We start from the raw sequence: 16565 nt of genomic DNA, 5'->3' as shown, positions 1-16565 counted from the left end.
GCTAACCTCAGATTAGAGCAATCTTGACCACATGTGAACAGGAAGTTGACTATAGAAGAAGAAGTCGCACAAAGTGGCTATTTGATTTTTGAGATAGGCCTAGAGCCTCTAGTTTTGTAGTTATGAAGAGTGTGACAACTTACCCCGCTCTCCCCTACTAAACAGTGTTTTTTTTGTTTTGTTTTTTGTTTTTGAAATTCAGAAACTGCAGACAATTTTCTGTGATGGGTAGGTTTAGTGTATGGGGATAGAATATACAGCTTGTACAGTATAAAAACCATTACGTCTATGGAGAGTCCCCGTAAATCACATATACAAGTGTGTGTGTGTGTAGGCTATGTGTGTGTATTTAAAAAAAAAAAAAAAAACTTATTCAGTAAACCACAAACAATTGAATTACAAATCATGCATTTATTGAGGATGAGGAACTTTAGATAATGATTTGGACAATGGGAAGCCTTTGGAGTCAAAAAGTTTGAGAACAACTGGTCTAGACAATAAGTCAATGAAACTCTGCTTGGGAATGTTTAGAGCATTTATTATTTTACTTACGACGCAAATTACAGAGAAACATCATTCATACTTATAAGATAAATGCAGATAAATAGCCTACTCTGGAATTACTTGAGTTATTAAGACATAGTGACATATAACACATTCAAGGCCTATCATATTTACAGCATTTACATTATTTAACACATAACGACAACTGCTTTTTTTTTTTTGTACACATTAAGCGATTAACCTCCTCGGAGGCGGAGAGTCATGTGAATGGTGCTTCCAGATGTGATGTCGTAGTCTTGCAGCTTCATGCCAGCCTCCAGCTGTCTGCCGTTGTAAATCAGTCGCTGCTGATCCTTGGGGACACCGTCTTTGCGTAAGATCTTGGTCTGGAGCTGATCTACGGTCTCATTGACATCAACCTCATAGGTTTTGGTCTGTCCCTTTTCGTTCTTGACGAACACTTGGAAAGGTGGGTTCGTGATGAGCAGCATCACCACTGAGCCTGAGTGCAAACCGTAACTGCTGAGGCTTCGGGAATCATCCTCAAGGCTGATCCGTTGACCGTTGTCGCTGGAAAGCTTCTGTTTGTAAGGAGGCTGACTGAAGTGCTGAGAAATGAGCTGCTTGAGTTCGCCAACTGTGGCATCAACTCTCACCACCAGCCGCTTCACGTCTCCGTTTAAGAGTTTTATTGCCAGTTCCATTTCCTGCCAACATGAGGAAAAAATATAAAATCATTAGAACTAATACAACATCATATATGGCTACTATTTAAAACTGGAGATTAGAGTTAATATTAATGTTCAATATTTTATAGGCTATGTGCGACTTACCGAGCTGGGTTGTGCAAATAGGCTGCTATTTTGTTGAATTGTTTTCTTGAAAAAGTCTTGTGAGTCACAGCGAAATCAATGTGTCTCTGGTCACACTGAGCCGAGGCATGCATGTTTATAAAGCATCAACTCAAGCCCCGCCTCAAAGTAATGTTTCGTTTCCAAAAACTTGCTCAGTCACTTTCGGTTTCCATTCTCACTTAATCGCTGATGTAAGTCCTGAGAAATCATTGATCAACACGATGGTCAGCGCAGATAAACAGTAGGCTAACTACATAAACACGTTTATTCAGTTAAATTCGAATTCTTTTGCTGAACACAAAATAAGATATTTTGAAGAATGTCTGTAACCAAACAGTTCATGGGCCCCATTGACTTCCATAGTATTTTTCCCCCATACTATGGAAGTCAGTGGGGTCCATCAACTGTTTGTTTACAGACATTCTTCAAAATATCTTATTTTGTGTTCAGTAGAAGAAAGAAATTCATAATGGTTTGGAACAACTTGAGGGTGAGTAGATGACACAATTTGAGTGTAATGACAGTGTAATGGCCTAGTTTAATGAACATGAAAATGAATATATAAATATATAGGCTATATATATATAACAAATGTAACATTTTTTTAAACAGTGTCTACTTGTGTTTCCTTTAGACACAACAAGAAAACAGAGATTATTGGAATAAGAAGTCGTTCCACATTATTGGGGGAATCCAAGTGAATGCAAATACATCTGGTCCATAAAGTTTGCAGTTTTCACGTAGGCCTATTGCTTGATACGGCGCACAATAGGCTCACCTGATATAAGTGACAATCTTGTTTATGTGCTAAACAATCTTATTTATAGTGCAATTTTGTGTTTATTTCCTGGGATAAGCTTTTCTCTAAATGTTCTTAAGACATTTTTGATGTCAAAATATCTGCACAAATACAAAACTGAAGTGTTAAATGTTTATTTATTATTTTGGATGGATTATTCAACAGAGAGGTAACATTGAAATGTCCTGATTTTAGATTTTTTCACCAATACCCGACACAGAAGGGACACTGTGATACCCTAAAACCAAATCTTTTTAGTTTTAACTACATATTTCTGTCATGACAAAGTAGTGATCCTTTAAAACATAATTATTTATAATGCTGTTTTTCTTAAATTTAGAATAGGGATTACTCTATGTGAAGTATTGAGTTATGGTCTGTGGACAGATGGTTTTAAGGTAAGCGAATGATTATACCCCCAGTTTCACAGACAAGGCTTAAGCTAGTCCTAGACTGGATGTTTGAGCTGTTTTAACTGAACTGAAAGCAACTTGTATCTTAAAATATATCAGTGCTACCGTTTTGTCTCAAGATGCACACCAGTAATGTTTTTTTTTCTTTCTAGGGTATGTTTATAAAAGTTACTTAAATGTCCTAATTGAACTAAGGCCTAATCCTGGCTTATAAGCCCTGTCTGTGAAACCGGGCCTTAACCAAAATTTTAATCAAATAAAAAGAAAATTAATGATCATACATTTGTGATCACCTCCTATTCATTTAAAAATGGAAATACATAGACTGGTGTATAAACAATATCATATTTTACATTAGGGGTGTCGCGATATACCGGTATTGACAATAACCGTGATATTCAAACATGAAAAATCGATATCGTGTTAATTAAGTGTGTGACAATATATCGTGATCAACACCCTTGAAGCTTGTGCATCACATTTACAGAACATGTTAAAATCACGTTCCTAAAACAGTCATGTTGCTGTGTGTGTTGATTCAGTTAAAATGCAATTATAAGAGGAGAGAATGCAAGAGGAGGTGTGTTTGTGAGTTCATAGGAGCCCAGATAGCGCTACATGCACTATAATTCGGCACTATATAGTGTTTATCAACATTTTAAAGTATTGTATGTTTCTGATTAAAAGGGTTGACAAATAAAGACCCTTAAGGAAATTAGGAGGGTTCACAGTTATCACCTGGTCGCAGCTCTATTCACATTTCTTCCATTTCCATACAAAAATGCAAAGATCCCAAATTAGAGGAACATGACTTTATTAAAGTGATTCAATTCCTTACTTGATTTCAACAACTCAAAACAACAGTAACTGGCTTAAAACAGCAGGAGGTATATGATGCCAAAGCCTGAGCATGAATGGGCTGTGTCTTCGGTGTGTGCAGATCAAGGATACACCTTTACTCTTGTAATATAATACGACAAAGCTGAGAGTCTTGAACTCTCGCTGGATTCACTCTAACAGTAGTGCAGACTGCAGATGTTTAAAAGTCCTTCGGCTGTTTCTTTCTTGCTCCAATATTCCCAGAGGCCTCCTCTTCCTAGAGGGAGTTTGACACAAGAAATCATCAAGGGTCTTTTTGGTGATCTGACCGGCCTCCTCTAACTGTCTCAGCACCTGCTCCACATGTCCCTCCCACAGCCCATCAGCACTCTTCTTCCTCAATTCATTAACCTAGAGCGGAAAGGAACAGAAGAAAAGGATCGAGAGAGACGAGAATGGGAGAGCAAACACATGAAAACATGTTTTACAACCTGTTCTGGTTTAATTTAATGAAATGCTTTTAATACAAGAGGTGTTTGGCTTCTTTATTGATGATCTGGGCCCAGTTGCAACAAAGCGTTTAAGTTAAGAAAACCCTTATTTATAAGTGAAACATGGGTTGCGAGAAAAAACCTAAGGGTCCACTTAAGGTACCTTAAGGTCGTCATTGAGTATTTCCCATTAATTGGTTAAGTGTTCCCTTAAGTTCTTTTATGTTTTGCAACAAAGTCCTTAGTGACCATTTCCCCCTCAATGGCTGATTTCATTTTAATTGAGGAGGGATGTGCCGAGGCGCATTTTAGCAATCGAAATATTATAAATATTAAAAGTATGATATGCTTTGAAACAATGTTGTGAAAAACACTTTAAAAATGAAATATGAGCAGCTTCGTTTATCACCTCCACTGTGTGCTTGATTAAAGCATTTCTTATTATTTTTAATTTATTTTTTTATTTTTTTCATGCTCAATTTCAAGGCAGCAGTCCAAAACAGTGAATCTAATCACCATACAGGTAAATTCACTTCAAGAATGAACAAAGTGGCATCATCAATGAGTTGTGCAACAGCACAAACAGATAGAAAGGGAGATGGATATTATGCAGCTTCCTTATATGTGCCATACTTTTTCAAGCTGTCAAACAACATAATAAATAAAACTTGTTACTGAAAAAAGGCTACACACAATGTATCCTGCAGCTGAGGGTGAAGTCAGGGAGTACATTAAAGGTTCTCTAAGTGATCCTGGGTGGAGTAATTTCCTGTTGACGTTCGAAGTGTTGTCAAACAAAACAGAGGCTAGCTAGACCCTCCCTCCTCCTCCTCCTCCTGCCCCTCCCCTCCGTGCTTCCTGAAACAATCATGAACTCGCATTTAAAATGTAAGTAGCTTGCGTATTGCCGCTGCTTGTCGGTTATTGGCTGGAGCATGTTTAATATGATTCGTGGTCCAGGCTGCACCAGTTTGTGTTTATTACAGTTTTCGGAGCTTGTGGCGACTACAGAGACCGCGTTTTTTTACAGTGTGTTCAGGGGACAGGCAGCTAGCGGATAGGGAGTTGATGTTTGCTTGTATGTGACAAAAAATGTTTTGGCCTAAAAACGCGTGACTTCGCTTAGAGCACCTTTAAAAAGATTCAGGAAAAATATAATGTAATTTGAAGTCCCCCTGTAGTCAATAATTTGATCCCTTAAAACTCATCTTTGATCACCAAAATGACACATTTAAACATTTTCCTGTGAAAAAATAAAAAATAAAATCTTCATGCCTTAAAATAGCCTGAATATAACTCTACACCCTTGCCTCATTTATTATACGCAGATATGAATATGTTTATTAACCCCACCTCCACTCATTCGCACAAGCTCAAGAGATCCATTTGGTGAACTTACTGAGGGAAACGCTGCACAATGGTATCGCCGTTTACAACGCCAGACACATACGGTATTATTAATATGATTAGCCTTTTGCTTGACTACATTATCAAACAGCTAATAATGTGTTGCTACACATTAAATGTGTATGCTTTTATGCTTTGAACACCTTAACGTCAGTGGAGAAAGGCATATACTTATATACATCTTACACCCGCTCTATCGCCAAATCTACGCAATTTTTTATATCAACAGAAAAATATACCAGAATATATCAGACTCTCCTGCTTCAGAGAGGTCAAGATTAATGATATGCTAAAGCCCGCCGGCATGTTGACTGATTGGTTACAAGGTAGTTTGTGATGTCAGAAACACCAGCGATTTCAAACCGCGGGTTTGAGACTGTCTTTTTTTCACTGCAGTTTTAAACAGGAAATACTCAGCAATGGTGCTGACTTATGAATTTGTACATGGTTTAAAATTAAAAACACCATAGAGACATATAAAAACATTAAAAACTTGATTTTCACCACAGGGGGACTTTAATGTAAAATTATGTGAGATGTGCACCGCCGGTGTGTGTACACTCAGAAAGCAATGTGTTTGGATTTGAGGAAATTTGTTTTTTCAGGACACTTTATGCCTTTAGTAATCTACCTAACTCAAATATCGTAATACAGCTGTACAACTGTACAAAGGTTAAATGTCAGCGGTCTGTTATGTTCTGTTTACGGGACACTTCGTAACTATAGCAACTGCTTTTCCATTGCTGTGTTTTGCCAGAAAATATTGTGAAATGTTTAGTATTAACACTTAACACACTTTTGAAGAAATCTCTTGCCTCAAGGATTTCCCCCCCTTAGGGATACCCTTAAGGCCCAGATATACTTCAAACGAAATCGAAGAACGAACTGATGTGACGTCATTTCGAACAAAATCAGGCCAAAATGAAGTCTGTTTTGTGTTTGTTTTGGGAGTCTGAAATGGCTTGCCAAAGCGAACTCTCAGGAAAAGTTTGTTCCAGCTGCAAAACACCTTCGTACTACCACTGGCCTGTGACGATAACGTAATAGGAGGTGTGCACTTAAGTATTCTTATAAGTAAGCATAAGTATTCTTATGCTTTCTATAAAAAAAATGCTTGCTCTTTTCTCATTTTTGTTGTGTTTATTTTGTTACTGAGAAGAAAGTGCACAGCACATATTTACATATTCATCTAAACGTCGCTCTCAGCAGTGTGGATGGCGTCAGATGTTCGATTACAGTATATTGCTGCACACGTATTTCGAACTTCGTTTTACCCCTAAACGAAGAACGAAAAAGAACTTCGTGTGAAGTATATCGGGGCCTTTAGTTAAAGGAACACTCCACTTTTTTTTAAAAATAGGCTAATTTCCCAACTCCCCTAGAGTTAAACAGTTGAGTTTTACCGTTTTTGAATCCATTCAACCGATCTCCAGGTCTGGTGGTACCACTTTTAGCATAGCTTAGCATAGTTCATTGAATCTAATGAGACCGATAGCATCTCGCTCAAAAATGACCAAAGAGTTTTGATATTTTTCCCATTTAAAACTTGACTCTTCTGTAGTTACATTGTGTACTAAGACAGAAGGAAAATGAAAAGTTGCGATTTTCTAGGCCGTTCTTTAACTCTAGGGGAGTTGGAAAATGAGCCTATTTTCAAAAAAAGTGGAGTGTTCCTTTAAGGGTTTTCATTGAACCCGGACCCAGAGGTTCCATGTTTGTTTTTATATAAATTATCTAAATTACCTTGAGCTGCGTAATCAGATTACTTTTTCAAGTAACTAGTAAAGTAACGCATTACTTTTTCAATTTACAACAAAATATCTGTTATTTTTTCAAATAAGTAACGCAAGTTACTTTTTCACATTTATTGCCTGACAGCTCTTCGGTCCCCTTGTTGAGAGAAATAAAGTGCAGTGTGTGCGCTGTGTAAACATGAAGGTTATTGTAGTTCTAGACTAAATGTGAACATGCATTTACTCATCTCACTTGCACAAAAACATTCAGTATTCCTCAAAATGAATAAAAACAGAGAAATTAATTTTATGCAAACCTGTAATGATTAACTGTATTAAATTACACAAAAATACTTTATGTATTTAATCTCACTTTTTTTTTCTTTTTTACACACAAAAACACTATGTATTTAATCTCACTTTATTAACCAATGGATTTGATGCTGACCCTTAATTATCTAATTCAACCATACTAATGATCAAAAATTACTTTAGATTAGATTTAGAAATAAGAGTGTTGAACTTCCTTCAGTATCCTATTCTTATTTAATCCAGAATGGCGGCACAGCTGAAAGGTTTGTTTGAGCTGTGCCCTCTACTGTACAGGAGTAAATATGCATTTCCTACAGCCTGAGGCTTATTCATTTCACTTTTGGTGTGAAAGGGCCGTAACATTTTCCAAAAATAGAACTTTTTTTGTTGTTATCAAAAAACAAACAAGCAAGCCCAGCCCAGGTGAGAAAAAGTAACGCAAAAATAACGTAACATTACTTTTCATAAAAAGTAACAAACATGATTAAGTTACTTTTTTAGGGATTACCACAATATTGTTATTCATTACTTTTAAAAGTAACTTTCCCCAACACCGCCCTCGACTGAATTTGAATGTTTCTCATGCTCTTATTTTTTTTATATGCTTTAATTTAGCTTTGTAGACAAATATATAGTACTGTTCAAAAGTTTGGGATCTGTAAGATACTTTTAGGTTTTTGAAAGAAATTTCACATACTGTTTAATAATACAATTTAATCTAATTTATTGGTGACTGCATAATTCCAGTTGTTATTTCATAGTTTTGATGACTTTACTTTTACTCTTAAATGTAATAGTAATGATGAATGAGTAATAATAAAAAAGAATAAGTATTGTGGGTGTGTAGTTGATATCTCACCACTTCCTGAGAGAACTCTGTTTTCTTCACAAACACTGGAGTCTTTGACACTTGGGCTGTTGTGAGGGCAGAGATTGCCTCTTTCATGGACCCTTTCATTGCCAATATGAGAACCTAGAGACACATATGCATTTACACATATGCAAGCTCTATTTCAAAGACTGATTTAAACACACACTTACTCTCAGGTTCAGACATAGCCGACTGTCCGTGCTCATGATCTGTGAGTAGAATATCTGGGCTCTCTCTATATCATTCTACAACATACATCAGGTAAAATGAAAAATAAACACTTCACCAGTTGATCAAAAGATTTACTGTTAATATATCAAAAGATGCAACATCATCTGTGGTTCAATGACAATTTCACAACATCTGAATGCCATTTAACTACTAAAATATGTTATACCCACCAAGTTAATTTAAATGGCATTACATAGCATACAAGAAAGTGTTATCATTTAATTTGAAATTGGATATTGACATTTTAATCATCTTACCTGTTTGAGAGCAAGAGCAGTTGCAAAGCAATAGGCATGTCGAGGGATGAGATTGCCTTTTGTCTGACCTTCTTCCAACAAGGTCAAACAGATATGATATGACTTTGAGGTGTTCTGCCAAGCCCAGCGTGCAAAAACAATGTATACACAGTTTATAAATGATACTCATCAAAATCTGTTGTACTTGCATAACTTAAAGGTGCCCTAGAATCAAAAATTGAATTTACCTTGGCATAGTTGAATAACAAGAGTTCAGTACATGGAAACGACATACATTGAGTTTCAAACTCTATTGCTTCCTCCTTCTTATATAAATCTCATTTGTTTAAAAGACCTCAGAAAAACAGGCGAATCTCAACATAACACCGACTGTTACGTAACAGTCGGGATCATTAATATGTATGACCCCAATATTTGCATATGCCAGCTCATGTTCAAGCGATTTAAAGGGGCTGTGTGCTGAATCGGTGCATAGTTAATGATGCCCCAAAATAGGCAGTTAAAAAAATTTATTAAAAAAAAATCTATGTGGTATTTTGAGCTGAAACTTCACAGACACATTCAGGGGACACCTTAGACTTATATTATATCTTGTAAAAACTGGTTCTTGGGCACCTTTAAAATTAAAGTTATGCAAGTATAACAGATTTTGATGAGTAATAACAGGTACAAGATGGTTACCTATTGTACCTGTTATTGTTCTGTATGTGTTGAAAATACTGTTTGTCTTTTCTGAGATTAAAGTAACTCATTGGTGATTCTTAATGTCTTTAAAGGTGCCCAAGAATGCTTTTTCACAAGATGTAATATAAGTCTAAGATGTCCCCTGAATGTGTCTGTGAAGTTTCAGCTCAAAATACACCATAGACTTTTTTTAATTAATTTTTTTAACTGCCTATTTTGGTGCACCATTAACTATGCACTGATTTTTTCAGCGCACCGCCCCTTTAATTCGCTTGCTCCCTGCCACACGAGCTCTCGATTATATTACAGCACATTTACAAAGTTCACACAGCTAATATAACCCTCAAATGGATCTTTACAAGATGTTCGTCATGCATGCTGTATGCATGCTTCGAATTATGTGAGTAAAGTATTTATTTTGATGTTTATATTTGATTCTCTATGAGTTTGAGTTTGAGGCTGTGCTCCGTGGCTAACAGCTAATGCTACACTGTTGGAGAGATTTATAAAGAATGAAGTTGTGTTTATGAATTATACAGACTGCAAGTGTTTAAAAATGAAAATAGCGACAGTCTTGTCTCCGTGAATACAGTAAGAAACGATGGTAACTTTAACCTCATTTAACAGTACATTAGCAACATGCTAACGAAACATTTAGATAGACAATTTACAAATATCACTAAAAATATCATGCTATCATTGATCATGTCAGTTATTATTGTTCCATCTGCCATTTTCGCTGTTGTTCTTGCTTACCTAGTCTGTTGATTCACCTGTGCAGATCCAGACGTTACTGGCTGCCCTTGTCTAATGCCTTTCATAATGTTGGGAACATGGGCTGGCATATGCAAATATTGGGGCGTACACCCCGACTGTTACATAACAGTCGGTGTTATGTTGAGATCCGCATGTTTTCTGGAAGTCTTTTAAACAAATGAGATTTACATAAGAAAGAGAAAGCAATGGAGTTTGAAACTCAATGTATGTCTTTTCCATGTACTGAACTCTTGTTATTCAACTATGCCAAGGTAAATTCAAATTTTGAATCTAGGGCACCTTTAATACAATGCATACAATACTTGCATCTACACTGACTTTACCAGTTTATAACAAGTAGCAAAGGCTAGTATGAAGGTGTCCTTGTTGAACGGCACTCCTTGTTTTTTCATTTCTCCCACCACGTCCAGGCAACCTGTGTGAACACGATCAGTGACCCACATCACATCCACTGAAACCATGGCAACAACAGACTTTTTTGCATTTTAGCAGGTAGGAAGCTGCACCAATAAAGGAGTTGTTTGCGATGATTAATTCCCTCAAAAATCTCAGATTAGCTTTTGTCTCACTGGCTTTTCTAATACGAGGCATTTCAGTTCATTATTTCATCCAACACATTTTTAAGCCAACAGGAAATGTAACCGAAGCACAATAAAATTCTATGATTGATCGTAATGTGCATGTGAGAATAGAGAGACATGCTGAAGAAACTTACTTTCATAGCATTGTTTAGTGAAAAGCATGTCAATGGCAATATTAAAGGATGTCGAGTCTGGAAAAAATCCTTTGAGAGCCTATGCAAGAAAAAGAAAATCTCACTACAATCCATCCACTACATGGTCATCCAGTAAAAAGCATTGTTTTTGCACAATGGGTGTTCATTTTCACGTACTGGATCTGTCAGAGTTGTGGTTGCCAACTCCTCTAAACCCAGCTCATAGCATAACCTCATGAAAAGAGGGCCAAACTTGAATTCCCCAAATGCCATGTTACGATTCTCTTTATGGTACCTGGAATGGACAGAAATGGAAAGAGCACAGTGTTAACATATATACACAAACATATCCATATGCAGAAATTACACAGATATCTGGAGAATATCAAATACATCAGAAAAATATTAAATATTAGAAAAACATTAAGATGAATATTATGCTGAATGCAACAAAATCACTATAAATTTGCTTCTTGGGTAAATATACACTACCTTTTAAATGTTTGGGTCAGTAAGATTTGTATTTTTTCAAAGAAATCAAAGCAATGATGCATTTAATTGATCAAAAGTGACAGGAAAGACATTTATAAATAACTTCCTATTCATCAAAAAATCCTTTCCACAAAAAAATATAAAGCAGCACAACTGTTTTCAACATTGATAATAATTACAAATGTTTCTTGAAAATTCAGTTTTGACATCACATGAATAAACTACATTTTAATTTATATTAAAATAGGAAACATTAATAGATGATAACAATAATATTTTACCTAATCAGTGTTTTACTGTATTTATGATCAAATATATGCAGCCTTTGTGAGCATCAGAGACTTTTTAATAAAAAATTAAAGAGTCTTACCATCCCCAAACACGGTAGTGTAAACATCCTTGTAATATAAACATTTATCTATTTAATGAATAACTGAGGAAATTTTACCTGTAAATGGCATCTCTTGCCATAATAACATCTTCAGCAGACTGGCATAAATGCAGAAGTATTTTCAATTCCTCCTTTAAAATTAGCTCATTTTTCTCTATTTTCTGATGTATTGTATCAAAATAATAATCTGTAAAATTCAAACAAACAAACAAATAAACAAGTGATGTTCAGCACAAGGGAGAAAATTACGTTTCAGTTCTGAGTGTTAAAGGTGCACTCAGTGATTTTTGTTTATGTTGTGCTGGCCAATACAACAGTTGGGGACACGTGACGCATGAATATTGTAATAGCATCAAGCAGAACAATTTTCAGTTATCAATGCCATTGCAGAAATTCACTACTCACCACCTGCCATCATTCAAGAATTGTCTTGATTGTCTGATAACAGAGATACTGAGATGAAAAGACTCAGCTGGTCATGCAATCTCATGTCGGACCCCATGAGGCCATCCACTTTCATGTAAAATAAAACAGCTTTTGTTTGGGGACCTCATGTGGGTTTAAATGTTTTTAAACATTTTTCTCAGGTTCTTTTAATTCCTTTAAGTGTAGAACTTTTTAATGAGACAAATATGACTAAGTGCACCTTTGAAGTAATGAGATTCAAACACCAGAAAGTGGTACCAAGTTATTTAAATCAAGCATAATGCATGCCTTTTGATCCGGAGACTCTGTGGGCAACAGCAATTTTCTTCTGCTGAAAATCCTGCAGCTTCACCACATCTTCAGACAAGAGATGACGTTTGGCTGAAAATAGTGTTTGTAAACAAGTTAGTTTCTCACAAATGTCTGAAAACCCAAATATTAAACTGTGTCAGAATAACCATCTTTTTTTTTTTTTTTTGACCACCATCACATTTAAACCCTGCTGATCAAAACATTTAATCCAGCTGGTTTACTTTTTAGAGGGGTTTTTTGGGCACTTTTCACCTGGTTTTCTATCACAAGGACAGAAAAAATGTAAATAAAGAAACGACAGTCCAGGTGAACATGAAAAAAGAGGGGACGCTATGACAAATTATTCAATCCACAAAAATGTTCATATGTGGAGACAACAGTGTTGTATTAACAATCACGTAAATATGTAACGTTATATTCTCTTCGCTGCGGTGTGAGTGAGCTCGAATAGCTCAACTACTTTGTCCTTGACTTTTAGCGTCACTTTCTATGGTACGTTCTCAGTTCATTGTCTAAAGCTAGACTAAATACAGTGTTAAACGCATATTACCTCCATGTCGACATCTTAAACAGTCTGACTGCAGGGCTCCTACTGCTGCTCTGGACGCATCGGTCAGTATAATACGAGCACAGGCGCTCAGTCCTCTCAACGCCATGTCTGCCTGAACTCACGCAGTCACATTGTGCACTGTCAATGAAAATGAATATTTCAGCAGGTAGAATTATTTAGATTTATTCGTTGAACAGCACTCATTAAAATAAAATATTTAAATGACTCCAATAACATTATATAATATTAACGATACAATTAATAATAACAATAATAACTTTTTACTAGACACCCCCGTTGTAGGCCAAAATGGAACATTCCAATGTGGCGTTCTCCTGTTAACCGGTATGTTTACAATGTGACTATAACATTATTTCTCATAAAATAGGCATTGAAATATTAATTCAGAAAATACTGCGATTGTGAATGTGAAGGCACTTCTTAAACTAGTGGTTTAAAACTCTTGGGATTACCTTAAACTAACCGTAAACTACACGCTATATACACAGCTAGATCTGCAAGCCATATTTACCTCTTATCATATAGTTTGAATCAGCAGATGGCGCTGTTGATCACAAACTAAACACTCCTTTGGGATAATAATAAATGAATACTTTTGTTTTTGAATTAAATAAACGAATCCAATAGCAAGTTTGACGAAGAAATACAAAAATAATACAATGTCTTGTGTCTTCCCTGCTAAAAACAGCCTTAGCAGGTCTCCCTGAAAAGTACACCTCTAAAACCACCCAACAGACCAGCTTCACTAAGCTGTGAGTGTGACTGGCTAAAACTAGTATTGTAGACTGGTTTAAACCTTCTTCAGCAGAGTTTCTAGACTGTTCTTTATTACTTTGTTCAATTGCAAGTTAAATGACAGACAAAGTAGCCTATTTTGACTCTCCCTGATTTAAAATGTTTCAATGGTTGCTTTATGAGCACTGCTACGTTGTAATAATCCATTGGTTTGAGACAGAGATATATAGATTCCCTAGATACACTAACAGCGTCTTTCTGTCTGTACTCTGTAGTGATGTTGTATGGTATTATTTAAAAAAGGAGCTATTAGTGGAGAGCAAAAAAAAAAAAAAACTAAATGTGTGCCTTTGCTTCCCTTGCTCATCTGTTCTAACCACACAGCAGTAGATAATCAATTAACAGCTGGATAATTGCCCAGCTTTTCTCTGCATTGAAAGGTCATTATTAATGGCTGTGTGTGTGTGTGTGTGTGTGTGTGTGTGTGTGTGTGAGAGAGAGAGAGAGAGAGAGAGAGAGAGAGAGAGAGAGAGAGTTGTTCTACTGCATATGTCACAATAATACATCATGAGACAAAATTTTCAGTTAGGAATTTTGATATAGATTATTGCATGTCTAGAGTGTGTTGACTGTCATAGCATGTCATATTGAGAGTTGAAATATACAATTATTAGCTAGATTTAAATGCAACATGCAAGAAAGCAATGTAGAAAAAATAATATCTTTTGAGTATCCACAAAATCCTTGGTGTGACCCTGTAGAATTTTGTTGTTTCTACTTTAGAGAATATGTAGATAAACCCTTTAGATTAGCATTTTAAATGGGTGTCAGTCATTGGAATTGTGATTGATGACTGTTCAGGATTGTCAGACATTGTATTTGAGGCTGTAGCAGCCAAGGGCATCTTCCCTGTTAATCTGGACATAGTGTTCTTGCATGATAACTCATTGTGATGAGTGGATATTAATATGTTTTCTGGATTTATGATATAGAGGGGAAAAATCAAGATAAGTATATAAAGCTGACAGGATGGCATGATCATAAATGCAGAGTAGGTGGAGATAATTATTTTATTGGGTTATGTTTCAAAAGACTTGTGCTGATTGGATATTAGATGGAAATTGAGATTTGATTACCCACAGTTCACATACCTGTGTTCAGTGCTGACAGTGCAAACACATGGGTAATTCATTTCTTTCAAGATGAAGGGAAAAATCTGCAAGCACACATAAGTGTAGCTATACTATAGGGACAGTTTTGTCCCCAGAAGAGAACGTAATCATTATCTAGTAGTATTTTTAATGAGCTTTATATAAAATTATAGAAACATGTACTCATTTATATATAAAAAGTGTGTGTGGTATATGTAACATGTTAAAGATAGACAGCAACAGAACAAGTAATTATATTATATTTAGACTCCTTCCGTGGTCCTGGTGGGACCCTGCTGTTTGTTTCCTTAGCAACAGCACCTCACCCCATTCAGCTGAGACTGTCTTTTGCCCAATTGGAGGCTGACTCCCAAGTGTGCTGGATTATTGATGAGATCCAAGATGGAGTTGTTCACATGATGCTGTAAGCAGCATAACATGACTAATAATGTAAATTCAGCACATCGCTGATTTTTCCTGCCATAGATTGTGTACTTGTGTTCACTTATATTTGAGAAATTACACAACATTCAAAACAAAGAGCTTTGCAGCTTTACCAGTGTATTTCTTGTTCATTCTTGTGACTCTGTATGTTTTGTTTTGAAGAAGTGCATCTGTGCATGGCCAAATTACAGGTTTATATCTAGTGCTTTATTTAGCATTACCCAGTGTATCTAATTTGTTGTTTAGCAAATGTGCATGGTAAAGAGTTGTTGTAAACTGCTAATATTACCATTTTTACATAAGTTGGTTGTGTTCATTTTTTAGTTCAGAGTGCATGTTTTGAATACCCTTTAATTAAATGGTGAATAATTTTTCTTTGCCTTGTTACAAAATGCATTTAGTGACCATATCTTTTAACCCACGATATCTTTTCTCACTCACAGTCAATGAGAACTTTAATAAAAGCCAATTTTGCTCACTTTTCCATTGAAAACAAATGTTCAACATCACTGTTTTTCTGCTTCCTTCTATCTTCTATATCAAAGAGGTTTTTTTTTATTAAAAGATACTAAAATGGATAATTTGTGATTTACACTGACATACTACAGTGCTTGAAAGACCAGGCTAATTAAAAAATATGTTGTTTTCCAGTTATGTTACTAGTATTAAGTGTTTTACAATAATTGAGTTGTAAGTGACCATTTTTATTGGTGAGAATGTTTGCTACATGATGTATGAAGTGTTTATGTGGTTTTAGTGCATGTTGAAAAAAGTGTATCAGTTTTGAGAATACAATGCACAATCAATGTTTTAAAAAAATCAGTAAAAACAATGGAAATAAAGTAATTATACTTCCTTTACTCCTTTCACATCAAAGCAAACAGAGTTGATCTAAAGTCACTTTAGGTTGCATGACTCCTCTGACCTGCATTGATCTGCTGACATCATGCTCAGATACATAAAAGTAATAGCATGCTGTGACCCAGACTTCTCACATTGAACTTCAGTCAATGTTATTTCTCTGGTACTTTTGCCGCTAGACATTTCCATTTTGATTTAATGCTATGGTTCTGTCTGGGTTTGAAAAATGCCTGCAGTGCCCAAGTCATCATTAGTTAATGTCCTCTGTGGCATAAGGGCAGTGATGGCATGGTAGACTGCCAGGGTAGTGACCAG

At 35.8% G+C, this 16565-nt stretch overlaps 2 protein-coding genes across 3 annotated transcripts; both read right to left on the bottom strand.

Annotated features, from left to right (window-relative positions):
- Nucleotides 1–517: 517 nt before the first annotated feature.
- Nucleotides 518–1496, bottom strand: LOC125266437 (polyubiquitin-like). The gene is made up of 2 exons (XM_048187064.1): nucleotides 1338–1496; nucleotides 518–1211 (listed from the first exon to the last, which is right to left on the bottom strand). Exon 2 carries the CDS (start codon nucleotides 1206–1208, stop codon nucleotides 741–743), a length of 468 nt encoding a protein of 155 aa, XP_048043021.1. The 5' UTR covers nucleotides 1209–1211; nucleotides 1338–1496; the 3' UTR covers nucleotides 518–740.
- A 1871-nt stretch (nucleotides 1497–3367) lies between these two features.
- On the bottom strand, nucleotides 3368–14163 carry ptcd2 (pentatricopeptide repeat domain 2). 2 transcript variants are annotated; one of them, XM_048187051.1, is made up of 11 exons: nucleotides 13571–14163; nucleotides 13039–13176; nucleotides 12465–12557; nucleotides 11808–11937; nucleotides 11045–11162; nucleotides 10868–10946; nucleotides 10476–10567; nucleotides 8692–8805; nucleotides 8374–8448; nucleotides 8192–8305; nucleotides 3368–3800 (listed from the first exon to the last, which is right to left on the bottom strand). In XM_048187051.1, exons 2-11 carry the CDS (start codon nucleotides 13142–13144, stop codon nucleotides 3579–3581), a joined length of 1143 nt encoding a protein of 380 aa, XP_048043008.1. In that variant the 5' UTR covers nucleotides 13145–13176; nucleotides 13571–14163; the 3' UTR covers nucleotides 3368–3578. The 2 variants fall into 2 exon arrangements, with proteins under 2 accessions (XP_048043008.1, XP_048043009.1); XM_048187052.1 differs by having other exon boundaries at nucleotides 14044–14137.
- Nucleotides 14164–16565: the final 2402 nt, after the last annotated feature.

Source organism: Megalobrama amblycephala, linkage group LG4 (assembly GCF_018812025.1).
Source record: "Megalobrama amblycephala isolate DHTTF-2021 linkage group LG4, ASM1881202v1, whole genome shotgun sequence".
Taxonomy (NCBI): Eukaryota; Metazoa; Chordata; class Actinopteri; order Cypriniformes; family Xenocyprididae; genus Megalobrama; species Megalobrama amblycephala.
This window is presented reverse-complemented; position numbering and strand designations above follow the sequence as displayed.

Bases quoted from the DNA above. Each gene is read 5' to 3' on its own strand.
- LOC125266437 (XM_048187064.1), bottom strand. From the start codon at position 1,208: ATGGAACTGGCAATAAAACTCTTAAACGGAGACGTGAAGCGGCTGGTG.
- ptcd2 (XM_048187051.1), bottom strand. From the start codon at position 13,144: ATGGCGTTGAGAGGACTGAGCGCCTGTGCTCGTATTATACTGACCGAT. The intron at 11,938-12,464 runs GCATGCATTATG...TGAATTTTACAG, and splicing joins CAGAGTCTCCGGATCAAAAG to ATTATTATTTTGATACAATA. The intron at 10,947-11,044 runs GTACGTGAAAAT...TTTCTTGCATAG, and splicing joins CCACAACTCTGACAGATCCA to GCTCTCAAAGGATTTTTTCC.